This window comes from Centropristis striata, chromosome 18 (assembly GCF_030273125.1).
Source record: "Centropristis striata isolate RG_2023a ecotype Rhode Island chromosome 18, C.striata_1.0, whole genome shotgun sequence".
Lineage (NCBI taxonomy): Eukaryota > Metazoa > Chordata > Actinopteri > Perciformes > Serranidae > Centropristis > Centropristis striata.
In genome coordinates this window covers 17,228,622-17,255,557 of record NC_081534.1, presented here as the reverse complement: position 1 = coordinate 17,255,557, position 26,936 = coordinate 17,228,622, and the positions used below count along the sequence as shown (strand labels likewise).

Here is a 26,936-nt window from a genome sequence, read left to right as displayed (position 1 = left end):
CTTGCATCATAAATCATTTATGCAAAAAATATTTTCAGCGTTCCCAATTTTGATTAATATTCTCATCCAAAGCCTTTTAGTTTGATTAGAACATAAAAACAGTGCAGGTATGCAGAAATTGATCAAATCATGAAAACTTAAACTAACTCAATTTTAGGAGCTGCAGACTTTGGAGTTTGTGGTAAGTAATTCTTACAAATAACATAACAGTATAAAGCTACAACATGTTTACTGTCATGGAAAGCAAGTAGAAGTCTGTTGTTTTTGGGCCAACACATACAAAACCACTGCTGTAGTCCTTTAATAATGCTCCATTTGTCTTTACAGAAACAGGGGCTATTAAATCCTTGACCACTTTAAACTGAATTTAATAGACTTAGGTAATTTCCTTATAGCTGTTTCTCAGGAGCAAATAATGTTAACAAATATAGATTTAATCATTTAGAGTATAGTCAGTTAATTAGTTACTGTAGTTTCCAGCTAACAATCAGTGACAAATCCTAAATGACCCAAAATGAGTGAGACAGCGGCTCCTTAATCTTTTCCTTCAACCTCTGTGCGACCCAAGATCTCTGCCTAAGAGATATGAGAGGTATAGAAGGAGAGCCCAGTTAGGCCTGTGTGCACGGATCCAAAGCAGAGCCCCAGGTAACGGATATAATTTATTGATTTAGTATATACATCTTTATTAGTCCATATAAGTCCAAGGTCATTGAAGCTAGTGTCTATGTGTGAACTGTTATCAGTCTTGGCTGAGCATGATAAAGAATGACCTATTCCTATAGACCTACAAAATTTGATTAATTAACAACGAATCGTTGTAAAATCCAGCTGATGTTTGGAATAATATCAAACTGGTTTAAACATTTTAACGCCAACCCAACCCTAGGAACATTCATGACAGAGTATACATAAAGACATCAGTATTTTCATCCTTACAGCTTCAATGTTTTTCCCCGTGACATATCAACATGTTATTCACTCTGGCTTCAACAGCTTTGTATCCCCCTCCCTTGTTCATATCAGAATCTGTCCTGCTGACACTGATCAATGGCAGTGCCAACGTGGAAGATGGAGAGAACAACAAAGGTATTGACAACAAGAATGGATTTTACAGGAAGCCAGTCAGTGTAATCGCACAGTGACTGGCTGTGGTGAGGGCTTGTCATAGCAAATGACTTACTTCATCCATTTCTCATTTCTCCTTCCCACCACTCTTCCTCTTTCTGTGATGAACAGTAATGTGCTTAAATTGACTGTAGTGCTTCAGTGTCATAAATGGAGGTAGTCATTACAACCACCAACAAACAAATTAAAAGTTTCTTTGTGGTCCAGCAACAGTGAACAACAGTCTTGTGCTATTACTTTCAATAACTTCAGACATGCATGTAATGACAGTATAAGCAATTGTTGTGTGACTAAGATTAGTCTTGTCAGAACTCACACACAAGATCCTTAGATAGCAGCCAAAAGAAAACCATATAATCCCTGGACCTGAATTTAAGATGCAAGCATTCACTTTATCCAATATTTTTGAGATAAATCAATGGCATTAAGATAAATCTGTAAGAGACTGCCAAACACGAGCAGATTGAAAACTATGCTATGAAGGAAACAAACTGTTTTTTGTTAATATTATTTGGGTGAGTCCACCATTCACAATCTGACAAACGCAGGATATCCATATGTAGTTGAATCAATTATGTTTTAAATATTTTAAAAAAGGAATACGAAATAATGGTAATTTAACTTTTATCATGCTGCTGTCTGTTTTATTATGTGGAACTCAAACATCTGTTATATGCCTATTCTAAAGTTAAGATTAATATGAATAGGTAATGGTTGTGTGTGACAAACAAATTGCACCTGTTTTGCATTTATTCAAATGAGATTTCGGGGAAAATATCTGTAAAAAGGAACTGCATAATGCATAAGTAAAATCTCAGCAAGGTTCTTGAAAAAGGACATTAAGGGCCCCCTTAGATAAGGGAAAAGCCCACCAACTGATTAGGAAATTAATTGGGTGCATTGTTTATGTGTTATAGCAATAAACAATTTTCAGATTGTATTCACATAGCCTGTGTGAGAAATATCGAGTCTGCATATATCAGCCCAGTCATTGTTATGGTCCCCCAGGGACAAAGGCTGGATATTATTGAATATCAGTAGGGCACTGCCACTAGCTGCTTGAGGAGTGACTCAGACTGCAAATAATGCATTAAAGTTCAGTTGGCAAAAAGACCGGCTTAGCACATGTTGGCTGCTTGGATAATTCCTTAGCCTGACAGCACCAGACCAAATCGTAAATGTGAATTAGTCTAGGACCTCTCAGTTCATTTTCGATATCCAAGTGCCATTATCAAAGGCTGTAGACCAAAATGTCTCTGGATGCACCTTGAGAGACCTACAGCCAGTCAGAGCAACAAAACATGTGGAAACCATTAACTCTGAGGGGCTGCTCCAGGCTGAGATGGACATGTCCTAAGACTGGTGTGGGGATAATGGCCTTGACCTCAATACCTCCAGGATGGTCATTGATTTCCATCATGCACAGCTCATCATCTTCACTAAAAGTCAGTAACCAGGCCAAAGAGAGATAACTGTAACCACGGCACCACAACTGACCACAAACTCACTTTCAAACCTGACCGTGAATTCAAAAATATATTTGAAAAGTAAAAATACTAAGCAACATAATGCTTGTTAGTTTATAATGGAAAACTGCAGGTTTGATTAAGGTCTCTTATTACGTGATAGGGATTTTCCCATATTTTATACATTTTTACCATGTCATATTTCACCTTAACTTGTTGAAAGCTATCACAACCCAAACACTGGCTTAGCTTGGACCACATTGGTGTGATTGAGTTGCCGTACACTAGAACGATGGCAAATGGGTTTTGCAAAAGCATTCATCTGAACTGCTACAGTGGAGGTGAAGTGTGGAGAAAGGTCAACATTTTCCAGTAAGCAAAACCCCTTGGAAAAAGCAGCTGTCGGTGTCAAGTATTAGAGAAATGCATTGAGGAAACCTTTCAAATTAAATTATCTGACTCCAACAGTAACCTCTCACCTATTTCTCTGCGCAGATCGTTTGATGGGGAATGATGAGCAGGAGATGTCCAAGTTCTTAGTTTTTACATTTTATTACAATACGTCAAGAAATGTGCAGTTACAGAGATCTCTGGGTTCAATCTACATGTCCCTGACATGACATAGGCTGGTCAGTTCATGGAGGTTGGACCAGTCTCATTTCCCTTGAACCCTTTTTTATATTCTGACAGATTTTGCTAAAAAATGAAGGTAGATCTCTTCCAGGAAGTGCCACCCTCTTGATCCGTTGATCGTCAGTTTTAATCTATATAGGGACACGTCATGTGACCAGGCAGTAATCTTCCCTGCCCAGTACACCAAGTCCGTGTCCTGACCTGTTATCCAAACTTTTAATTGGAGACACAGATGTTGCAATGTGCACACAAAATATAAAACATAAAATATGAAACATACAATATATTTTTGGGATTATAGAAGTTTACTCAATTCAAGCAGTTGGGATAAATGTATTTAAGGTAATCACAGTTTCTAAACCAATATTAACACACGATCATAATCATTGTATCAAAAGCATATTGCATGATTAATCCATAATTGCATAGAGAGAGGGCACACACAAAGTTAGTGAATTACCCATGCAGATAGTGACCTTTGTCACACAGTGAGTGACCCCCATGCACAGAGACAGACAACAGAGACAGAATAACAGATTATTTCTAACACTGGGCGGAATTCATGTCCATAAAGTGTTGTATGTGGCGGTCTGAAGGGAGACAAGCCATATTTTGGTGTGGCACACGCATAAAAATACTGCTGTTCAGCCTCACAGAGTAAGTCCAAGTCTTGCAACCTCCGATGTTTTTATTATTCAACAATGCTGCACTGAAGCCCCCAGATTTGTTCTTTGTTTTAACTTTTTTTCAAATGTCTGACATTACTCATGTCCTTCATATATTGTACCATAGAATGCCTCATAGTCAGATGTTCTTAAGCTGTATAGAGAAACCTCCCACCATTCTTTCAGCAAGAAAGGCTGCTATTGCAAGCTCTTGAAGTATATATGGTAGAATAAACCTGTATATAAGGAGGTATTTGGTCAAACGGCATCCCTACACTTTTCCCTCTACAGTCAGTACCTGCCAGGGTGGCTGGAGTTCTGCCCGGGAGCAAAGTCAAGAGCAATGTCTTCATTGCTGGATTTTTCTTAAGCACACAGTGAGCCCACACCATGCAAATGATATGCCTGGACTTGGAATCTATTAAGTAAATTGACTTGGGGTGCCTAGACTGACGTGATGAATATAAATCGTTTGTGGCTCTTTGTGTGTGGGACTTGTGGGACTGTCTGTGCAGGTGAAAAAGCTCTACCTCTCTATGATGAATGAATGGTCAGTGCGGACTGGTCTTGCTAATAGAACTGCATGGAAGATGAATGGTAAACGTTTCAAAGGGCATAGGTCATGTTCAAAATCATCATCATGAGTCTTATTGGACAAAACACAATTCACTCTTGAGCTGAAATAGACTTGCTTTGCTTAGATAATAATATCTAATAGAGAAAGTAAACAAATAATGTCTTCTTGTGAGTGTGCCTTACTGACATTAAATAGCTCTGCTCATCCATCTCACAGATATGCAAAATAAAGCAGAGGGACATTTAATGAGCCTTTGCAAGACGTGGACTGAGTGTCTGGCATGTTATTGGAAACAGCTTTGTTATTGTTGGATGAAATGAGGCAATGGTTGAATAAATATAGCCATAGAATATACATATTTATCTTACATAGAGAAATAACTACTGTACACAGTTTGATTTGTGTTGTCTTCTTGCACTCTGTACAACCATGGGGTTGGTAACCCAGATGTTATGAAGCACCACCTGTTCAGGAGATTGATTTGGCAACAAAGTTTTATGATATATCACCCCCTTCACTTGTAAAATAATCTGAAGTTTATGGTAATGTCAATTCAGGAGTAACTAATATTTAATGTTTAACAAATAAGTTAATATGCAAACGTCACAAAGACGTAGTACCGTATTGTAAATCTTTGGTGTACCCACTCAGCTGGCTTTAATTTCTTTGACAGGTGTGTGGTCATTGTTTTAGCTGTTGAAATTTAATTGTAATACACAATTACATGGCTGAGTTACGTAGAATTTGACTGGCAGCAGTCTGATGTAGAATTATTTACGTTTCTCAATGATTTGATGATTAGGGTTGGGGAATGTAATGTATATAAATGGGACACTTCTGGGCTGCGCAATAATTTGCATCGTCATTAGCTCCGCTGTCTGGACACAAATACTATGTCTATTAGCTTAAAAGACTGGAGATGAAACTTCCTGGATAATTCAATGTTGTTCTTACAAACCACAATGGACAAAAATCCGACTCATACTTACTAAGTACAGTGATTTTATACAATCAACATCTAACATACAAGTTGATGGATACAGACCCAACATTTTCCCTCATGGCTTTAGTGTCCATCAGTGGCATGACTCGGGTTAATGTGACAATAAGTGAATCAGCATACAGTCTACAGCAGCCTCCTGGTTGCCTGTACAGCTCAGGTGGATCTTTGATAGCATTCTGCAGCTGTGTGTCATGGCCACCGTCCAAAGTGCTAGTTCAGAGGCCACCAGGGATTCAGGGGCTGTCCAGGGTACTTGCTGTCTTTGATACACTGACAAGGCAATATTCCAGTTGCTAACAATAATGATACAATTTTCACAGCTGGTGAGATTCTGTAGATGTTAAACTTGGCAGTAACACCTGCGCACAGCTTTGGTTTTTTTGTTTTACTCTTGGCTGGTGTCTCTGACCTGATATCAGACTGTGGCACTGTCATGAACTGATCTGAATCAGCCACCTGAAACTGACACTGCTCGGAGCAGTTTAAAAAATCAATATTGCCTGTTAAAATACACTAAATATCATAATGTGGGTCCAATTAATTGGGATTTAAGCCCCTCTGCTCTGGCTACAAGGGTATCCTTGTCTAATGTGACCTATACTATTGATTAATAGCTTCAATATAACTGAAGCAGTTTTAATGATTAAAGACGATCTCAATTCAGCTGGTTTGTTTCTTTTTTGTGTGTTCCCTGCAGTTATGTTATTGTAATCTGCACATAACTGTCTTTTATGTCGTTCATTTGGATACTTTATACACATGAACAAAACACTCGATAATGTGAATAATTTTTGCCGTGCACCTTTCATGTAAATGCATTATCATCACGAGCCTCTCTGCTAAGATGGTGGCATCAAACCATTCAATGTGATTTACATCCTAAAAGGTTGTTCCTGCGAAATATTTATTTCATGTCATTATAGGTTGTTTTTTTCACTTTACGGTGGAGAAAAATGGTTGATGGATCCATTAATGGTTACATGAAGGGGTGTACTGCAGAAGCAAATTTAAAGAATGAGTCTGTGATGTTTTAAATCGGCAGAATGGATGTGTCTGTAAAAGGAAGAGCAGATGTAATAAATACAAGCTTTTAGATGGCTTTCAGGGACATTGAAAGCAATAACAATAGGCTAAACACAGGTACGCAGTGTATTCTCATGGCACATTTTAGATTAAATGGAATTGAAGACACATTTGTTGATTCCTCTGCACCATAAAAAGCCATCTTTCTGACATTTGCGAATGCTCTCTAATGCTTACTTTAATGTGAATGCAAGGATCCTGTGGAACCAGTGTATGTGATTGGCAGATCCTGGAAATCATGTAGACTGCAAATATTATATAACATCAGTCACTGGCAATAACCCAGGGGAAAGACACAACATATTTACCAATTACATGAGCAGACCCCAGCTCTCACACACATACAGTACTGTATGGAATGCACGGTACTTTTCCTCAAACCAGTGCACCCATTTCTTTGTCAGTAAAAATAAGAAAAGCATGTCAGTCATATCATATTCAGTTTTTGTGAATATTTTTAGAATGTTTGGAAATCCACAATGTTTCCCCTAGCACACATGCATGGTTCAATCCACCCACCCATCTCCACTGACAACTCATGAGGTGCTGTCTTCTAAAGGGGCTCACTGAAAGGTAATGAAAATATGACTTGTGCTGGGGAGAAATTTTTTCCTCCCATCTAATCTACTAACTTTTCCTAAATCAAGGACGGGTAACAAAAACACTGTATTTTAAAAAAGCAATATATCCTCAACAGGAGTCTAGGCAGACATTCAAGATTGACAACGAACCGTATTCCAATAATGTCTTATTATGTATGCATTAAAATGGTCTGGCAGGGATGTTGTTTTTGTTATTTAGGAGATAGGTCGAAATAGCATCTGTCGGATTAATAAATAAAGATGAAATGCTATCAAGCTCTCTGAGAGAGATGGGGTGGAGCTGTATTCTTCAATGTCTTGGAGCTGAATACTGCTCTGACAGAGAGGGAGAGGCATTGTCGTTATTTTGGTTTTTGGAATTGATTTGTTGCTTTTGCGAGGAGTGCCATTTTCATGCAGCATCAACACTTCTTTCTATGACTGCCACTAACTCATCTATCAACTATTTTACCGATTAGTTGATTCATGTAAACAATTAATTTTCCTCCAAAAAATCAAGTTGACCAGTTAATTCAAGTGAATTTTATTTTGATAAACTATGTCATTGTCAAAAGTCAACACTATGTATTTAAATGTCCTGTAGCTGACTCCACGTGCACAATTTGTAACTATGTGCTGAACGGCATTGGGCAGTTCTTGAAGTTAAAAGCTAACACATCACAGTAGGATTAATTGCTTGAAACATCTTTGCCAGCAGAACTCTTTCCAGGTACTTGGGTATCAACAAGAAAGCCACTCAACTGAAGTGGGTCATTTAGAAGTAACTTTCCTTACTATAGCTTGTTTCACCTTCTAGCAGCTTCCTTGCTGACTACGCAATATATTTTTTCACACATTGTCAGGAATCGGTTTTCTTTCTAAGAGTCCAATCCAGTGGAGCTTTCATAACTGTAAAATTCTGCTTCAAATTGGAAGACTTCTGTATAAGAACACTTGGTTTTCATGTCTCTGGGAAAGAGATCGATGATCGCAGTTGTCCAAACTTCTGGGTGAAGTCTGCCTGAGCCTTAACTAAAGCTTCCTCATCTATGTACACTGCCGGCCTCCTTGCTGCAACAAAATACTGCACCTTCCTCATGCTCCAGCCAAGGATGTACATGAGCAAGCCGCAAACAGCTGCCGTTGACCTGCCAACTCCAGCGTTACAGTGAACATAGACAGTGTGGCCATTCTCCAAGAGACCGTGAAGCAAGAACACAGCCTGGGGAAGCATCCTTATCCGACCTGCGGAAGAAGACAATAACACACAGTATGCTTGAGAAGAAGGCCAGCGATGTGTTTTTCTTCTTCAAATCCCATTAAAAGACCAAAACCAACAGTGTGTGAGTTGGTCTCAATATTTAGACATTTTCCTACTCTGTGTGGCACTCAGCCCATTAATTCCATTGAATTCACTTTTTAAAAACAGCTCAGAAGTGTATGTTATTATTAAGACCTCAGTAGTTTCCTGAGCACTTGTTGGTTTCTGTCTTTTTTTATGGGATTGGTTGAATAGAATGGAAAGAGATTTATAATTGATTCATCACATTACTAATAATATCCATCTATAGTCAGGAATAGTTCCGTCAATCACAGATCCTTTTGAGGCTTGTTTCTTGCATTCATCTAGATTTGTTACTAAAATAATTTGTCCTACTTGTCTTCTGACCCTTAATTATTTGAATTGAACCTTTAATTAGCTTTGTAAGGGGAAAAAACAGCATGGTGAAGGTTGTCATTGTGAGTATGATGAGAGTTTTACAGCTGGATGACCCAGGCTCATGACAGCACTGTACTGCATGCACAAAGCCGAAGTCTTTGAGAAAGATGTTTAGTCTCCAACAGTTCCATGCTGTGTCTGTCCACTCACTGTTGGTGAAAGAGTGAGAGACTTGACTAAATACTCATTACAGAATATATTCTTGAATGAACAGAATCATCCTTACCCTCAGTGCTCATGTCAGGTGTTGGTATCCACACATACACAAGACCACAGTCTTTGTACAAATTAATCATGGTCTCTGGGGTCATGGCTTCCCCAGGGTTGCGCCTGCAGCCATCAGAGTTGTTCACCAGATCCGACTCGGTCTGAAAGTTCATCACCGCAGTAATCCCCAATTCATGCTTCATCTTTATAGTCACATGTTCCACCTGTCGAGGGCAGCTGCCCAGCCAAATACGTGGCAGCACCCTGGGGACAACAAGCAGGGATGATTTTCATTTATACATATCAGTATATGTCAAAGATGCTGAAGCGGTGAGGTTCATGAAACCTGACTACCCACTAAGAAACTTTCAAGATGTTGTACGGTTTAATATTACCAGATAACAGTAGAGACAGTAAGAGTGGTGTTTGATCAAAGGCACAAAGGATTAAAAGTGGAGCTACAGATCGAAGAAATGTGATGAATGGATTACAGCTCTGCTATAGCTGTATTATAGAATAACTTGGCTTTAAAGGTTTAAAGAGAGCTTCAGACAGAGAAAGCAAAACAAGAAATTGGCAAAGAGAGAGAGAGAGAGAGAGAGAGAGAAAGACAGCTGGCACAGAATTTCCAGTTAATCGTGAGAAAAATGGCAAGTTATTTTTAGAAAACTATTCGCACAGACAGATCAGAGAAAAGCAGACCTTAGCAGATCACTAATAAGTGAAAGGTGTCATCTCTCTGTGTTTCTTTCTCCTCCCTCTCTTCCTCACAGCAGTATTTTTTTACCTCTTGTCCCTCTTATTCTCCCCCTGACCACTATGGGCTGAGGCAGACTCCATCCAGTGCTCATTAGCATGCATAAAGTCAACAACTAGAGGAGGTGAAACGTAAAAGGAAGGAAAGACGCTGTTAATCTGTGATGTCCCAGAGTGGCACCGCATTTAAAATCCGTGGTCTTGACTTATTGTTATCAGATGACCTCTCTCCCTTGCAGAAAAAGAAATCACTGCAAAATGGCTTTTGTAGGTGAAACAACTCTCCTTTCCCCCTTGAAGAATTATACACCTGTTTTTACTCTCACAGACATCATCATTTAACAACTGGACTTTTAAAAAAAAAAAATCAAAAGTTACACTGCACAAATTGTGTAAAAAACGACCTAACTGTTAACCGTTCATATACTACAGTTACACTATTTCAGTCTCTTCCAGTACAAGCAATATGTGATCATTCTTGGTAGAATTACTTAACCCTAACAATGTAGGGATATATATTTTTGTCCAGCGTTCAGTTGTTCCAAGTTGATTTTATAAATTGACTCCTGTTCAGTAATAAAAACTCATTACAAAAATGGTGGTGTAACCTTTAGGCCTCCTCTTCCCTTGAATACCAGCATGAGAGATGAGACACCTGCTAGACGGTGAGTTTAAGACTCTTTGAATCATATAATGAGTTATTGCAGAGGTGAGTGTGTATGATACTTGGGGCTACATGGATGCAAGGTCTGAGAGACTAATTTAAAAAGCTATTAATAGGAAAGCTACAAGGGCACAGTGCTTCCTACCGAACACAGGTCCTTGACATAAGCCGTGTAAGGTCTTCGGACACAAATTAAAACCTGATGGCACCAGCCAAGCCTGCTCATTCTTATGCAAGTTATGTGCTCACTGCCTCAGGGGTCCTGGGTTAATTTCTGCTGTGCATGGCATACCATGGCACCGAGTATGTGCCTTACAAGAGGAAGGCATGCATGGGTGGCTTAATTGAGTGTATACTCGGTGTTGTATGTGTGACTATTTGCTCATCAATACACAGACTTCGGTGAATATAACCATGCATCCATCCTCCAAACCAACAATGTTGACCGTTGTTGTTGCAGCCTATATCATATTGTCGTCTAAGCCTGTCTGTGACTACTGTTCATGCATTATAAAAGGTTATAGCATAGATGTGTGTTTTTAGTCTGTGAGGCGGGCACATCATCACAGTAAAACAAAATGACTGAATGAATGTTGTTTTTATGCCTCCATGTTGGCAATGCCTTGGCTAGAGGCAATATGTAGTCAGGTTGTCTGACAGTCCATCAACACATCCCAGCAATTATCTCAGGAACACAGAGGGATTTTATATCCAGAAGGTCAAAGGTCGATCATAATGCTCTGCAAAAACACTTTCTGGCTATTAATCTACACCATCACTCAGAAACAGAAGGTGAGATGCATAGTCTGATACTTAATTGGTGACACTAATGTTAGGTGCCCGCCTTGAAACTGATGATTGTATAAATCTTTTGTGCTGCCGGATTGAAGCTGTGTGTGAAGCATTCACATTTTAGAACTTTAGATTTTTTGCAGCAACATTTGTCATGTCTGCTGTTATGGTTACTTATGAGTCTAGATGGACATGGATGTAAACAGAAACTCTTTGTTGCAGAGGTATGCAAAGATGAGGCAGTGATTCTAGTTTAACCCAGTGGCTGATGCACCAGAGTTAGAAAGTCATTCTCTGGGCACCATTGAAATCTGCACCAAATTTCATGGCAGACCATGCACAGTTTCACCAAGTGGTGGGCTTACTGACTAATCAACTGCTTAACAGACATTGCCACCCTAAGAACCATGCGAGCACAGTATAAACATAGTCACTTCCCAGTTAAAAAGAGAGAAAGGCACACACAAATCAGAATTTATTTTAGTGCTCTAAAAGAATGCTAAAATAGTACTAGATTCTCAAAATCTACGTAACTAAAACATAGATCAATGACAGATTACAAAAAGTGATATGGGTGACAGTGCACACAAACCTTGCCATTGCTATATTGCCTTATAGCAGCTTTAGCACATTTATTTAGATTTAGTTGAGTATCTGTTGAGAATTAGGTGATAAACATTTATCTCTGTATTTTAACTGAAGCATAGAGTGACTGATGTTATGAATTGACACACAGCTCATCATCAGTCTAATAGACTTGTGTATAGGAAAGATTTAAATACCTTATACCTACTGTGAAAGTTGCCTTGAAAATTAAAAATTAATTTTGACTGCCCTTTCCTTTTCACTGAGATCGTTAACAAGGATGAGCTAATAATATATCTGCTAGTGGTCTAGCAAGTGACAGACAGCATGAATAAACGGGAGAGAGCAAGGTTAAAAAACAAAGGAGTGAGTGCCATAAGAGGGTGATTGAGGCTTTGTCTGCCCTGTAAGAGACAGATGACTTTCATCACAAAAGGGCAGTGTGACATGACTGGTCTGTCCTTTGCAGGACACTGTAGTTAAAAAGAATTTTCTCTATCAGATGTAAGATATATATAAAAATATCTTCAAACTTTCACTGAGAATATAGATTAATCCACAAGCCTTACTAAAAAAGGCTATGTTTGAAAACCATAGGGAAGATAAGAAAAGAGGAGCTAATTCGACCCTCAGTGTTGTTCAAGAAACAATCACACTTGAGCATGAACATTCATTGGCCCCCGGGGGACCTCATTAATTTTCAGTATTATTTAATGTGGTACACACATCGGATTTCACATTACAAAGGCAGAAAACTTCCAACCAGCTTCACATTTCATTTAAGTAGGGGTGGTGATGGATCTCTCTTGTACTTGCCACAGGCTACAAGAGGAGCACTTAAGCAGTGAGCAGGTTTCAGGCTTTTTCTGTCACTGGACACTATAGATGTGAGGTAAAGAATATATGGATGTCTGAATGAATGACAATCCCAACAGAATATCCTTAACGCAAAGTTGACCCTCACAGACCAAATCCTCTTTTTAACTGGGAGGGGAAAGGCAAAGCTCAGCAGCAACAACAAAAACAAAAAGAAAACACCCCGAGGCTCTGATGCTGGTGGGCATCTAGCTAAAGTACACCTCAGCAATTTGCATTCAGGCTGCAGGACTGACTTTCCATTTGTCAGCCATGCTGCTGACCTCCAACTGTCCAAAGCCAGGCTGCCAACTTACTGACACTCTGATTTCTAAAATATTTTAGCTGGAAAAAAATGTGACATGTTCTTCTTGCTTCATGAAATGTAGACAATGCATTCTCACACAACGTCATGCTAACAGCGTATATTGTACTGTATTACCTGGAGAAATGAATGGCCTTCTGACCTGCCACACTGAAGTAAAAGTTAGTGGTGTGTTTCATCTCATCTGTGTGTCCTGTTTCCTCTATCCAGTGACCAATCGGATGGCAGTACACCCCGTCAACCACGTTCCTCTCGTCATACGAACAACATCTGTCATGACTAGGACCGCTACCTGGTGGAAAAAAGACAGGCTTTCTTCAGGTGATCAAATACTAGGCTATATACAATATGCAAGTGTTCTATACACTCCATGCACATCTAAGTAGGTGAACCTGTGCCAGAACTACTCTTATTTGAAACATATACAGGTGGTATGTGCCAATAGTTTTTCTTACAGGGAAAAAAGAACTATGTTGCATTAAACAAAAAAAGTATTTAAACATCGAATGCAAAAGGAGAAAATGTGTCCCTAATAGTAACAGTCAGTGGTGGAGAGTAAAAAAAATACATTTACTTTTGAGGTACTTTCTTTCCTTATATTACCTATAATATTGTAGGTTTTTACTCCACTACAGTACATTCATCTGGCGGATACAGTAACAAGTTAATTTGCAGATTTTAGTTCAGTAAAATGTATATGATCGTTCAACAGCCCAACAGTAGCTATATAATGAAACAGCCACATTAAAATGCTGCTTACATGTTAATTTGTCAACTATAACAATCCAGTAATATAATAATGAACAGTATCACATTCCTAGTTCATATACTGTTGATATTAAGGGAATTTTGCGGATGATCCCGTTGCACTTCTATAGATAAATTGTACTTTGATATTATTTTGAATTCAGGACTTTTAATTGTAATATGATGTGTTTACACTGTGGAATTGCTGCTTCGCAAAAAGTCTAAGTTAAAACATTTTTATTTTATAAGCATTACAAGTGCACTGAAATCTTGAGCCACTGAGGATTTAGTTATAAACAAGTGTCACTTTGCTGCCATCATGTGACGACAATGATACATTACACAATATGAACGAAAAATGGCGTTATTTTCGTCTTTTCCCTGAAACGTCACTTTCGATGGGAATTACATGACATCTGTGGGACGTCTCGTATATCATTGAGTATGCGGCTCAACCTGATGCTTAACATCACAGTAATGGTGTATACCTTCCCAGATATAAATGCCTCCGACCCTTTTGACGAACTTGAACCACAGCGTGTCTTTGAACGGCTCTGCCAGCTGCACGTCGCCGATCCACAGACACGGTTCATGTGTTGACACCAGCTTCCGTGAGGCTTTCATCTGAACCGCTCCGCTCGGGTCCCAGTGGCCCATTTCCACACGCGAACCCAAAACAAAGACCTCTACATCCGCAGAGTCCGGAGTGAGAATGACACCGAATCGGAATAACATTGTCGCAGCGTTAACTAAATGATACAACCTCTTTCGTGTAGTGTAGCGGGCTTGTGTTATTATAGCATTTATTGTACAAAGTCTGCCTGGCCCATTGACTGTACGGTGTAGTCTAAAAATAGCCGGATCTTGTACTTTGCAGCAAAGACATGCTAGAAAGAATGAGGTCCCACTCTGTCAGAATTACGGGGCACTATACTGCCATGCAAAGACTAAAACCCCCCTTAACTTCATTTTGATAATACAAAAAAAATTACTCACTGTCATTTTTTGAAAGCATTCCGCATAAAAACGTCATATTGTTATACAGACTGAATGAAGAGAAAAAAAATGATATTGTTAATTAGTTTACTAAGGTAAAGCAGTCGGAGTGAAGTTGTTTTTAAAAAACCCTACAAATTGATTTATTGTCATTCAGATTATATAAAATGGATAGTTATTTTCATTGTATATCACTAGATTATATTTATATATACTTGCTTTATATATACTTGCTTATTTTAATCAATCACATATTTAAAGGTTAAATGGAAGTTAATGCATTTTGCCTTGACATGGCCACCAATTATGTGGCAAACAATGTAAAGATAGAGTTATTCACTTCCGAATTAGGTTCAGTGGTCAAGTTTGGCTTCAAGACTTCTATTTGAAGCTACAGTTGATTGAGCTGGACACCAAAACTACTTTAAGAATGACTTCTTCTTTCTAAAAAGTTTTTTGGTTAATGCATGCCTCATATGTACTGCCAAAAAAAAACAATTTGTGTATCCAATCCGGGAGTCAGATCTGACTGAAAACATAACATTATTGCCAGAAGTAAGTGGTCCCTTAAAGTATATTTTATTAAATATACACAGTTACTGTATTCAGAATATGCCAAGTTTAAACTATGATTGTATCGGATTACAGCTACTCATATTTTATATTTCAAACATCCTGGCACTCGTATTCTGTTACTCCTCAATTCTGGTACTCAAGTTCAATTAAGTATATGGAACCCTCTAATTACTAAAATGAAACCATTTACCTAATAAATCTCTCATAATGTTATGTGTTATAGCAAAGAAAAAAAACCCTGAAGTTAACTTGCGGTTTTTAAATGCTGATAGACAACATAAAGAGGAACTCTGCTTTCACTGATATGATGGAAATAATCTTGACTGGCATTATTCAAACATTAGTTCTGCTTTCAGTCTTACTACTATGTAAATATGAATGCTATGCACATGTAATAACATGAACAACAGGAACATCAGGAGCAAAAATAAAACACAAGCAAAAAAACCCAAAACAAATTAAAATTATTTAAAAAAAAAGGGTAACCATAACACAGGCCCAGTCATCATTAGAAAACCGAAATAAAGTCCCCTTGTCCCAGCATTCAACACCTCACTAACTGTCTCTAACACCCCACCTATTATATGTACTAAATGTAAAACACACCTCCCAGCATTCAAGTCAGGGGTTGACAAAATGTATGGATACGATAATCTCATACAGAATGGCTCCTTCAGGCTGTCTTAAACAGTTATACTGTTCTCTATCTCAGTAGGGTTCAGATATGTGTAGGGAACATCAAGCTGTGAGTTTCTTTGTGTAATTGCTTCACTGAGGTAGGACAACTCGGCTTGAAATTCCTTAATCATCTGCTTCAGGGCAGGCTCATCGAATCGTTCCTCAGGGTATGCACCCAAGGGAACCTGCCAAGGTGACAAAAGACAGAAAATGAGACTCACACCGAATTTAGTGGTTTGGAAAAAAAAGGTATTTTAAAGAGGTAAATAATCCATAATGCTCCTGTTGTAATTAAGCATTCATTAATGCCAAACTTACAGCATCTGTGTCATTTTCTGTGAACAGCCACAACAGTGTGAAAGAGAGGGCTGTGTCTCCAACATCTGGGAGGGCCTCCAAAATTGTCTCCATGCTTGACTGCCCCTTAGTGGTTGGAGGAGGTTTGTGCAGCAGGAGTGGGGCATTGGGCAAAAAGGAGTAGTAGTTGTACAAAATTACTAAATATTGCTGTTATTGCTATATATACACACACACACACACACACATATATATATATATATATATATATATATATATATTATACTGTTAAAGCAGACTTGATTATATATATAATGGCTCACCTGCCCATTGTGCATTGCAGCGTGCTGAGCCGTAGTTGGGTAGAATCAGATCACCATGGTGATGAAGTTGATCACTTCCTCAACAGTATGAAAGTCTGCTGGAGATCCTGTTGCCACTATAATCATTATCAGTATCCATGTGATCCATTCCTGCAGCTCAGTGTCTTTCTGCACCTCACTGTCTGAGGAGTAAAAGTTCTCCACTACTGCCGTCACAAAGCTGGTGAACACACAACAATTTGAATTCAAACATTTACATTTGTAAGTTTTAAAAAAGAAAAAGACAGCGCTTAAGGAACATCATGAAGTCTTGACTCATCTACACCCTCCCTCTACATTAATTCATATATTATGTTGCTTGTTAAATAATCAGTGTGTAGAGACAGGTGCAATATTTCTTTAAAGATAACCTGTTGATGATGTTCCACAGCTTCACTCCATCATCTCTGTAGTAGAAGTTGGGTATGGACTCCAGTCCTCGTGCAGTGATGTTCTCTGGCAGACACAGAGAGCTGTAGGTTGTTTCAGAGAGAGACCTTCTCATGAGCTCTGTCATTCCTTCATGTCCAAGTGAAGTCTTACAATCAATGATACACAAGTATTTAGCTTTGATGTTTTTAACAGAGACTGTATGAGAAATATGCATTTAAAACCGGCGTACAAAGCGTAAAATCTCCTCAGGTCCAAGAACAAGTTAGCGGCATGAAGTGTTTGTGTAGAGAGTGTACTGGAAGTGTGGAATCAGCAACTGTACAGACAGAGGGAAGAATTTTAAACGTTTTGACCAGATGCTTAAGCAGATGAAAACTAAAACAGGTTTTCCTCTTTCTGCTCTGTAATTCTACCTTGTAGAGCGGATGAATCACTGAGAAGCTGCGCAGAGCAGCCACAGCAAAGACCTCTACCAGAAGATGAGTGTTCAAGGTGTGATGGACTGATTCATGATCCAGGCAATCTGCATTTTTCAGAAACATCTTGGCAAACAGCAAGTCAGTCTCCGAATCACTGGGTAGAGAGATGGGGTTCTGCTCAGAAGGTTGTTGATGCAACTGAAATGCGACAAATTATTTATGTTCAAATAGTGCAACAGGACTTCTATACTGTGGAATATAATACGGGTATGTGACTTTACTTAAGTTCATACAGTTTAAATACTGTCACTGATTCATCATATCAATTAAATACCTGTATTGCAATTGGCATCAGTTTGTTTGCTGGGTTCATGTAGAACAAACAGAAACCGGCAGTCACATGCAGAGTTTCACTATTGTTGTCTCTCGGGGTTATTCCATCCATCTTTTTCTGGTCATAGAGGAATATATTGCCTTTCTGTTTGGGAAGGAACGACAGAGTTACAGTTGGTTAAGATATTAAGAGGTATCACAGATTTGAGCGATTCAGGGACTTTCCACTGTGAATTACAGTAACTCAACTCTTAAAGGCACAAATTGTCTCCCAAAGTAAAGATTATCACCCTTTTAAAGACTTTCTTCTTTCATACCTTCATTTCCTTCTTCAGAGAGCTTCCCTCTTCCAGGAACGGCTTCACCATGTCCCCTGTGACTGGAAAGTTTGGGGGAAGCTCTGAGCAGCGCTTGATCATGGTGGGGTTGACTCCATTCAGAAACTGGTAACCATAAAAGTCATCTTCCTTCCAGTGCTCTGCAACATACTCTGGAAGAATAGCAGTTGGCAAACATAAATTATCTGAAAGGAATCACTTTAGCCAACAGGGACAACATCAGTATCTATCTGTAGTTATGAAACTACACAATGATATTCAACTGGAAAATAGGAAAAAAATATCCACCTGACAGTGGTGTCTTCTTGCACCAGATTTTTTCAGGTCTTCAAAGCTTTCCCATTATTTAGATCTAGTTCAATGCCACTGAAGAAAGACAGAACTGTGACACTAATTCTTCATATTTACTTTTGCCTAAAAATATAGAGAATACGACCGGGTTATATCATACATATCTATTTAGATCCACTTCGTCCTCCACCCCACTTCATTGTGGGGTCCCCCAGGGATCTATCCTGGGACCTATCCTTTCTGCAGTATATCTCCTCCCCCTTGGAGAGATTTTTCAGAGACATGGCATTTCCTATCATCTCTACGCTGACAACTGCCAGATTTACATGCCAATCTCTAAGGACAGCCACTGCCCCCTGACACCATTATTCAACTGTCTATGTGATGTCAAGGCTTGGTTAGCCCAGAATTTTTTAAAACTCAACGGGGAAAAAACGGAGGTTATGGTGTTTGGCAGTGCCCTCATCGACCTGGAACCCCTCACAGAGTATGAGCGTCTTAAAGTCGCCAGCCTTGGCATCACCATAGACAGCGATTTTAAATTTGATAAACAGATTAATAGCGTTTTTATCTTTTAACCTCTGAACAGATCGTGCACGCTTTTATTTCAAGTCGACTGGACTACTGCAACGCTCTATACTCTCTCTCAGTATACGCCCTCTCTCATCTGCAGTTAGTCCAGAACGCCACGGCACAACTTTTAACAGGGGCCAAAAAGCGGGAACACATTACCCCAATCCTTGCGTCTTTGCACTGGCTCCCTGTAAATTTTTGTATTGATTTTAAGATTTTGTTGTTTGTTTTTAAAGCTTTGAATGGACTGTGCCCACAGTACATCAAGGACCTCATCCAAATCTATACTATAATCTATACAGCGCGCAAATTGAGGTCCGAGGGCCAGCTCCAGCTACAGCTTTCTCTGTGGTCGGCCCCAGACTTTGGAACGCCCTCCGCGTCCGAACAGCCCCCACAGCAGTGGCGGAGCCAGAACGTAGCTAATGGGTAGGCCTGCAAACATCTGGGTGGGCCTGATTATTTTTTAAAGCTAAAAAAAATAATCTGTCGGACCACTGTAAACATGGGCGCCGATTTATATTTTTGCCCGTGGGTGCCCAAATTAAATAAATACAATCATATAAAGATCATATAATTCTGACTATATAGGGGTAATCACTGCTTCTGAACATCTGATTTTACAAAGAATTGAAATCATGATATAGAGCCTGTTTTGAGGAACTCGGAACACCGAGACGGTGCTGTTCTATTCCGGCGGGTCAGAGGGAGAGAGAAGGTCTTGGGTCGGGAAGGAGCCGCCGCCCATCTCTCTCTCTCTCCTCACTTCACGTCGTTTACGTCAATAGAGGGAAAATTGAATTCGGACCGAAAGTTTTATTTACAAGATTAAACTGAGTGACACGGTCTCTGTCTATCGATCGCGCAGCACCTGTACACACACAAATATCTTATAAATCTGAGTCCGACTCGCAATTTACACCGCAAAATAATGACACGAAGAAGTTTAATTGTGTCCGATGATTAGAGAGAGAGAGAGAGAGAGAGAGAGAGCTTTGGTAGAGAGACATAGAGTAACAACAACAGAGAGCGAGCGCCGGCCTCGATAAAGCTGTTATTAACCAGAGAAATAAAACGTTATTTCGTGATTGTTTCACAGCGGTTACATTCAGCAGGTATAGACACGCCCACGGCAACACACCTCAGCCCCCCTCACCCCCCCTCTACCGCACTCTCCCACCACCGGTTGCCGGTTTCCCTGAGTCTGTCTGAATACGCACAAACAGCGCTGTCCACGGTGCTGTGACACTGAACCGGCTATACAAGCACTGATGCGCATATCATATCATGGCCACACAACGATGGGACTTACACGTTTTTATTCACCATACAAACACTTATTAATTCACAGCACTGTTATGCCCCAGTCAGGGCCACCACCTAATGTTAGGCCCCGGGGCTGAGAGATTTGTAGGCCCCCCATCCCCTCGATTTATAGTCTCATTTTAAAAAAAGTGTGATATCTAGGTAATCTACGTCACAAAATGCATTAGTTTCTTTCGAGACATACAACAGTGAGTTTCCCCTCTATGAGTCAGAAAACACAATAATATTTTTATTAACATATCACTGAGCCCACTTGAGAATAAACACAAGACACTTTATTTAACAACCACACACAGCAACTTATGGTGATAATAAAACCAAAATGTATGAAAGGATGATTTTAAACAATGTTATGATGATATCACCATCCATCACCTGTCTGCACAAACATACAATCAAACAAACAATAACTTATTAACTTAATAACAACAGCATAAGCATAAGAAAAGCAACAGATCAAAGTAGGAGCCTCTTCTCTGGCCTCAGTGGGCCCTGTGAACAATCATCATGCACCTACAAAGACACACAAACACACTCCATTCAGCACCATGGCCTAACGCCAGGTACCAAAAAGATTAAACTGAGCAACATTAATAGAAGATTTGCAGTATAATCTAGACAAACATCTAAGCAAATATGCATTTCAAAAACAATGCACAACCACCAGTGGTGGAATGTAACTAAGTACATTTACTCAAGTACTGTACTTAAGTACAATTTTTAGGTATTTGTACTTTACTTGAGTATTTCCATTTTATGTAACTTTTTACTTCTACTCCACTACATTTTTAGGCAAATATTGTACTTTTTACTCTAGGATTTAGCTGCCAGCTTTAGTTACTTTTCAGGTCGAGATTTAACATAATATGATCAATGTAAAGTGATTAGACGTTTTCTTAATTAAATCTTTTAACAGTATATTAAGTAATTAAGTGAGCCCAATCTTTACAAAATTAAAACACTGCATATTTTAAATCACCAATACAAATAATGTAATAATATATTTAGAATATATAAAACAATCATAGTGGGTCCATTCTGCATAACCCGAGTACTTTTACTTTTCATACTTTAAGTAGATTTTGATGTTGATACTTTTCTACTTTTACTTCAGTAAGATTTGGATGCAGAACTTTTACTTGTGGTATTAGTACTTTTACTTAAGTAAGGGATCTGAATACTTTTTCCACCACTGACAACCACAACAGTTTAAAACCTGCACAAGCTATAAAACGCAGTACCTGCTGATGGTGAATAACAGAGCCATTCTCTGGGCACACACTCTCCGTTACTCAGTTTGCGTTTAAAATGCATTTTTGAGAAAAATCTTCTGCTGTTTATACTGGCGTTCCGATGCTGACACGTTAGCGTCTTTATTTTGACAGGACTCCGGTCCCATTTTCACCCTAAAAGCGTGCACTTTTGGGTCATTGTTGTTTCCCCAGCGGCCCGGGTCACTGTTGTACGGGTCATCTGACTCGTCTCGGTCTCCCCCTGACTGGTTTGCAGCCTGGTCCTCTCTCTGGGGCTCGTGTGCTCCCCCCTCCTCCTCCCCTCCACTGCTGCGGGCGGTCCCCTGCTCCTCTCCCGCTACATCCACCTGCGCGGCCTTCGCGGCCTGCACGTCTTCCTCCGCTCCCTCCGGTGTGTGGGACAGCGACCTACCTCCGGTGCTTAATTTTTCCACTCAATCTTTGATTGACAGTCATAGAGGGACACGCCCCAGAACTAACTATAGACATTCTGATAGGTAAGCCCACCCGCCATAGGCTATGGGGGCACGTGGGTCACCCCTTATTTAGATCAATCAGCAGCCACGTAAGTTACGTTACATTGAGTGACGTAACGTGCTGATTAGAGTGATTGACAGAAAACCTGACAAGTTACAAAACAATGTGACCTTTTCAGCTCATCATGGGAGGCCCCTTAACTTGGGAGGCCCCTGGGCTTCAGCCCAGGTAAGCCCGTGCATTAAAGCGGCCTTGGCCCCAGTCTACTCTCTTCAAACTGAAAGTCGTGAGATGATGATTTTTGACGGGGATAGCTAGCACCCCCTAGCCCCGGTGTAGCGCCGTCCCTGCCCAGTCGGTGCTCAACCTTTTCAGTGGGTGCTCGAGCACCGGAGCACCCACGGGATCGGCGCCTATGACTGTAAATGATATCTAAAGTCCAGCTCCCTGCCTCCCGCCTTCTGACCGCTAGTGAATGTGTATGTCGCGCAACTTTTTTAAATTAAAAGTTTTAATGTCCACAAGAAACAGAAATAACAATTAAACATTGAAAGCAGAGTCTATGATAATTCGTATGAATTATAATAATTTTTTTTTTTTTTTTTTTTTTTTTCATGAATCTTACTGGGTGGGCAAGCTGTCAATCTGGGTGGGCCTGTGCACACCCAGGCCCACCCATAGATCCGCCCCTGCCCCACGGTGGAGTGTCTCGTCTTAAGACACATTTTTATTCCTTGTTTTTTTTAACTTTGTGTTAGATTTGTGGTCCTCTGTGTCTTTTATTTCTTTTACTACTTTTAATTCCTTTTTTTTATTTATTTTACTATGTTTATCTGTTTGATTATATTATTTTATTTATAGCATCATTTTAGATTTACACTTATTATTTATTGCTGATTGTTACATGGAAATGTTTGTTTTATTGTTGATTCATTCATTGATATTATTTGTATTATTATTGCATTGGTATTATTTATGTTATTAACTGGGCCACCCCTAAATGTGTAATGTAAACAACACAGCCAGAGCCGCTGTTGGTTGCAATGAACTTGTGTTCATTAATCCAACTACTGATGCACAGGGTATTTTGGAGTTGGTTAGCTGATTCCTTGTTTCTGGAGGGAGATCTCTGCAGGAGGGCTCAGACCTAAGCAGGAGGTGAGGGAGGAGGGGGGCTCTGGTGGGTCCAGGCCTCTGTCCCTCTCAGAGGAGGAGATGGCGTTGCCTTGGCAGGAAGATGAGAAAGAGTGAGAGAGGGGGAGAAGGTCTTGGGTTTTTGACAGTAGACCATCTGTCGTGTCAAAGGTCTCTTGACCAATGAGGCGGTCTGTAGGTGTCATAAACGCAACTCATTTTACCAGAGACTCAAAATGGAGGCTCCAGATGTAATTTTGAGAGGTGAATGGAAATGCTAGTGCATTTAATCCACATCAGTTCAAACCTACAAATGAACCAAAGTTCACATGTGGCTAGATCCCAACAGTGGAGAAGGGGTATCTGTGGAACTGCTAATAATATCACCGCCGGCTCCCACTGATCAGCCGCAGGAGACTATTTTAGATCAAAGAGCATCAAACTCTTCAACATACGATGCTAAAACGTGTTGGGGATGCTGTATTGAAGGTTAAATCTGTTTGGACACATTCAACTACAAAACTGTACACAGACAGCAGGGGCGATTCTAGGGTCAGAGCTCTAGGGGTGCTGAGCACCCATTGAGCCCCGCTGCCACCACCCACCCTCAATAAACAGTCATTAGATTAGATTAGAATTAACTTTATTGAAACTGAACAAGGTAACAGCTACTTGGACAACAAAATGCAAAACACAGGCTACCTACAAGAACGCCAATAAATTAGTATAGGAGTATGAGTTGTTACAGTTTTGCACGCCACTATTCACTATATTGCAATTTATTGTTGTTGTTTTCTCACCTGGTTCTTCCTGCATGGCCTCCCTTTCCCTTTCTCCTTCTCCATCTTTCTCTCTTTCCCTTGGCACTGACAATCATACACAAATATATTGTAGCAGACCATTTCCTACATAAGTAATTTGATACAACGTACAGAAAGCTGGTTTATATTATCTTTTACTTTAGCTTAACACTCTTCAGAAGAAAAAAAAACAAGACTGGGGTAATTATGGATTGTCCCTAGTCTCTCACCTGAATCTGTCTTTTTTATTTTAAAGAACTGTCGTATGTCCATTGGTCACTGGCAGGCCACAGAGAGACGCTAGGAGTTATCTTTCACACATCTCATACCTGTGTGTTATAAATAGCCTACATATATAGATCTCTGTGTGTGTGTGTGTGTGTGTGTGTGTGTGTGTGTGTGTGTGTGTGTGTAGTATATATACTACTACGCCTGCATGAATGTAATGTGATTATTATTATTGCAAAGTCTGGTTCAGGTTAAATCCTCTGTAAAACATGAATAAATACAGCAAATAAAAACATTTAACTATTTTTATTGTCTACTTTGACAGTAAGACACAACTGAAAAATAGCAAATATAAATCTAGGAGTAAATAATTCATTTAAAAATCCACAGTGAGTGTTTTCACACATACTGGTGTTATACAGTGATTATGTTGTTTGGTTTCACTCTGGTCCAAATGCCGCAGCACTGACAGGGAGTCATGTTTCCATGACGACGGACCAGAAAAAGACGCGTGTGACGTCAAATTTACGTGACTCACGATTGTTAAAATGAGTCTCTAAAGTAACAATAAACTTTAACAACAGAGACACAAGTACGCACTTCACAGATATGCAGTTAATTTGTTGCACTGCTCCTTTTGTTTAATAAATGGACCGCTCCAGTTTGACTGTAGCTGCGCTAATAGCGCTAATGAAGCTAACCAGGCTAACCGAACTAATTGGAAAACTGTGCCTGGACTGCAGTACTCGCCGATATGGTATTGGAATCGGAACAACTCAAGGTAAAAGGAAAGAAATATGAGACAGAGCTTTGGAGCAATTAACTTAGTTGATTCACAACACTACAACTAAAGGATTCTCACTCTGCGTGTGTCGCGCTGGATGCCGGTCGGCCAGCGGAGTGGTGCAGAGGGAGCGGGTGAGAGGAGGATGATACCATTTGTGAAGTGGGATGTTTTCATTTTCATCCTGAACATATACATTTAAACCACAAACTACGGAGTTTGTTTTGGACATTATTTATGTTTGTCTAAGACGAACAAAAATTTTAGAATAACAACATTTGTTACTCTAAGTTTTAGGGGTGCTGAGCCCATGACAAACAGCATATTTCATGTGTTATCTTAGCAACTTCATGGATTTTCGGAAATATTCAGCTTCTTCTGAGATTGATGCCAGAAAAACAGAAAAGCTGGGCCAGGGTCAGCAAAATACGTTGAAAGCTTGAAAACAGCTGCTGTTGCACCAGAGAGTTCCTGTAAATGAAGGTTGTGAAAGAGTTTGAGGTGGAACCACTGACAGGACATCGGCTTTATCAGCAGAAAAGTAAACTGTTGATTCTTTGTGAACTTTGCCTTGGCAGAGCCAACCAGGAGCAGCTGGCAGGACCAGCAGGGCAGTGAGTTTATTCTTTAGTGTGAACATGTAAAACGGCTCTCACTCTAGTCTAACCCATTCCCACAAGTTGGTCGAGTGTCGCAAAGAGGGGAACCAGAACCAAATCCTGCTGAACCCTTCTGAGTTTGGTGTGTTCAGAGTGTCTGACTCTTTCTCATCCTGCCTGGATAAAAACGTCAAATGTTCCCCATCAGCCTCACCTACAGGAACTGGTCATCTCACTTTGACTTAGTGATGGCCAGATGAAGCCTAATGAAGCCTTGAAGCCTCCATCCAATTTATAAAAAAAAAAGGTTAATTTCTCGAGGCTTCATGTGCCCAAAAACCTCGCTGCTGTCAAAACCTTTATTGTCATTTCAACTGTTTGTGATGGCCTCTTGGCTGTCTGCAATAGTGTGAGCATGTTTGATTTGATCTTGTGTGGTTCATTCATTCAATCTGTTTTTGATTAATGGTAAATGGACCTGCACTTATATAGCGCTTTTCTAGTCGCTTTGCAACCACTCAAAGTGCTTTACACTACCGACTGCGCTCATTCACCCTTTCACACACACATTCATACTGGTGGCAGAGGAGACCCTAAACGGTGCCACCTACCACCATTGGGAATTCATTCACAACGCAGCATCGGGAGCAATTTGGGGTTCAGTATCTTGCTCAAGGATACCTCGACATGTAGGCTGCGACGGTCAGGGATCGAACCACCAACCCTTCGTTTGGGGGGCAACCCACTCTACCAACTGAGCCACAGCCGCCCTTTGTGTGGGTAATGGTAATAGAGGTTTTAATTTCAAAAAACGTGTCACTATGATTTCAGTCAATGTGTAAATGAATCCAACAGGACATTAGATGTTTGTAAAAACTTTTGCAGTGTTTTCCAAAGATGGGACAGTGATTGTGCTGATGAATACTGGAGTGATGATGATGAATTTATTCATTTTTTATTAAGAAACAATATTTTTTCCACTGTGATTGGACTCAATGTTGCGGGGATCCATTGCGCTTTATATATGTTCGTAAAACACTCGGACCATTCCCTGAACCAGCGAGGCTTCAGACGTCATCAATGACATCACTCACCCTTAAAGAAACAAGCCTTGTTCCGCGCTTCATGTAAGATTTGCTGGATTTCTCGACACATGCTGTGAAGCCTCGGCACAGTACATCCCATCACTACTTTGACTTACTGGGTCAACATTTAGAACCAAAAAACTAGAAAGAAATATAAAATTTGACTTTGAAAAGGATGTTTTTGTAGAATGTTAAATGTTGGTTCCA

At 39.8% G+C, this 26,936-nt stretch overlaps 1 protein-coding gene and 1 pseudogene across 1 annotated transcript; both read right to left on the bottom strand.

Annotated features, from left to right (window-relative positions):
- Positions 1-3,048: 3,048 nt before the first annotated feature.
- Positions 3,049-14,637, bottom strand: epm2a (EPM2A glucan phosphatase, laforin). Its single transcript, XM_059356998.1, has 4 exons — positions 14,276-14,637; positions 13,158-13,332; positions 9,083-9,327; positions 3,049-8,381 (listed from the first exon to the last, which is right to left on the bottom strand). Exons 1-4 carry the CDS (start codon positions 14,520-14,522, stop codon positions 8,098-8,100), a joined length of 951 nt encoding a protein of 316 aa, XP_059212981.1. The 5' UTR covers positions 14,523-14,637; the 3' UTR covers positions 3,049-8,097.
- Positions 14,638-15,345: 708 nt separating this feature from the next.
- Positions 15,346-23,439, bottom strand: LOC131991534 (hydroperoxide isomerase ALOXE3-like; annotated as a pseudogene).
- Positions 23,440-26,936: the final 3,497 nt, after the last annotated feature.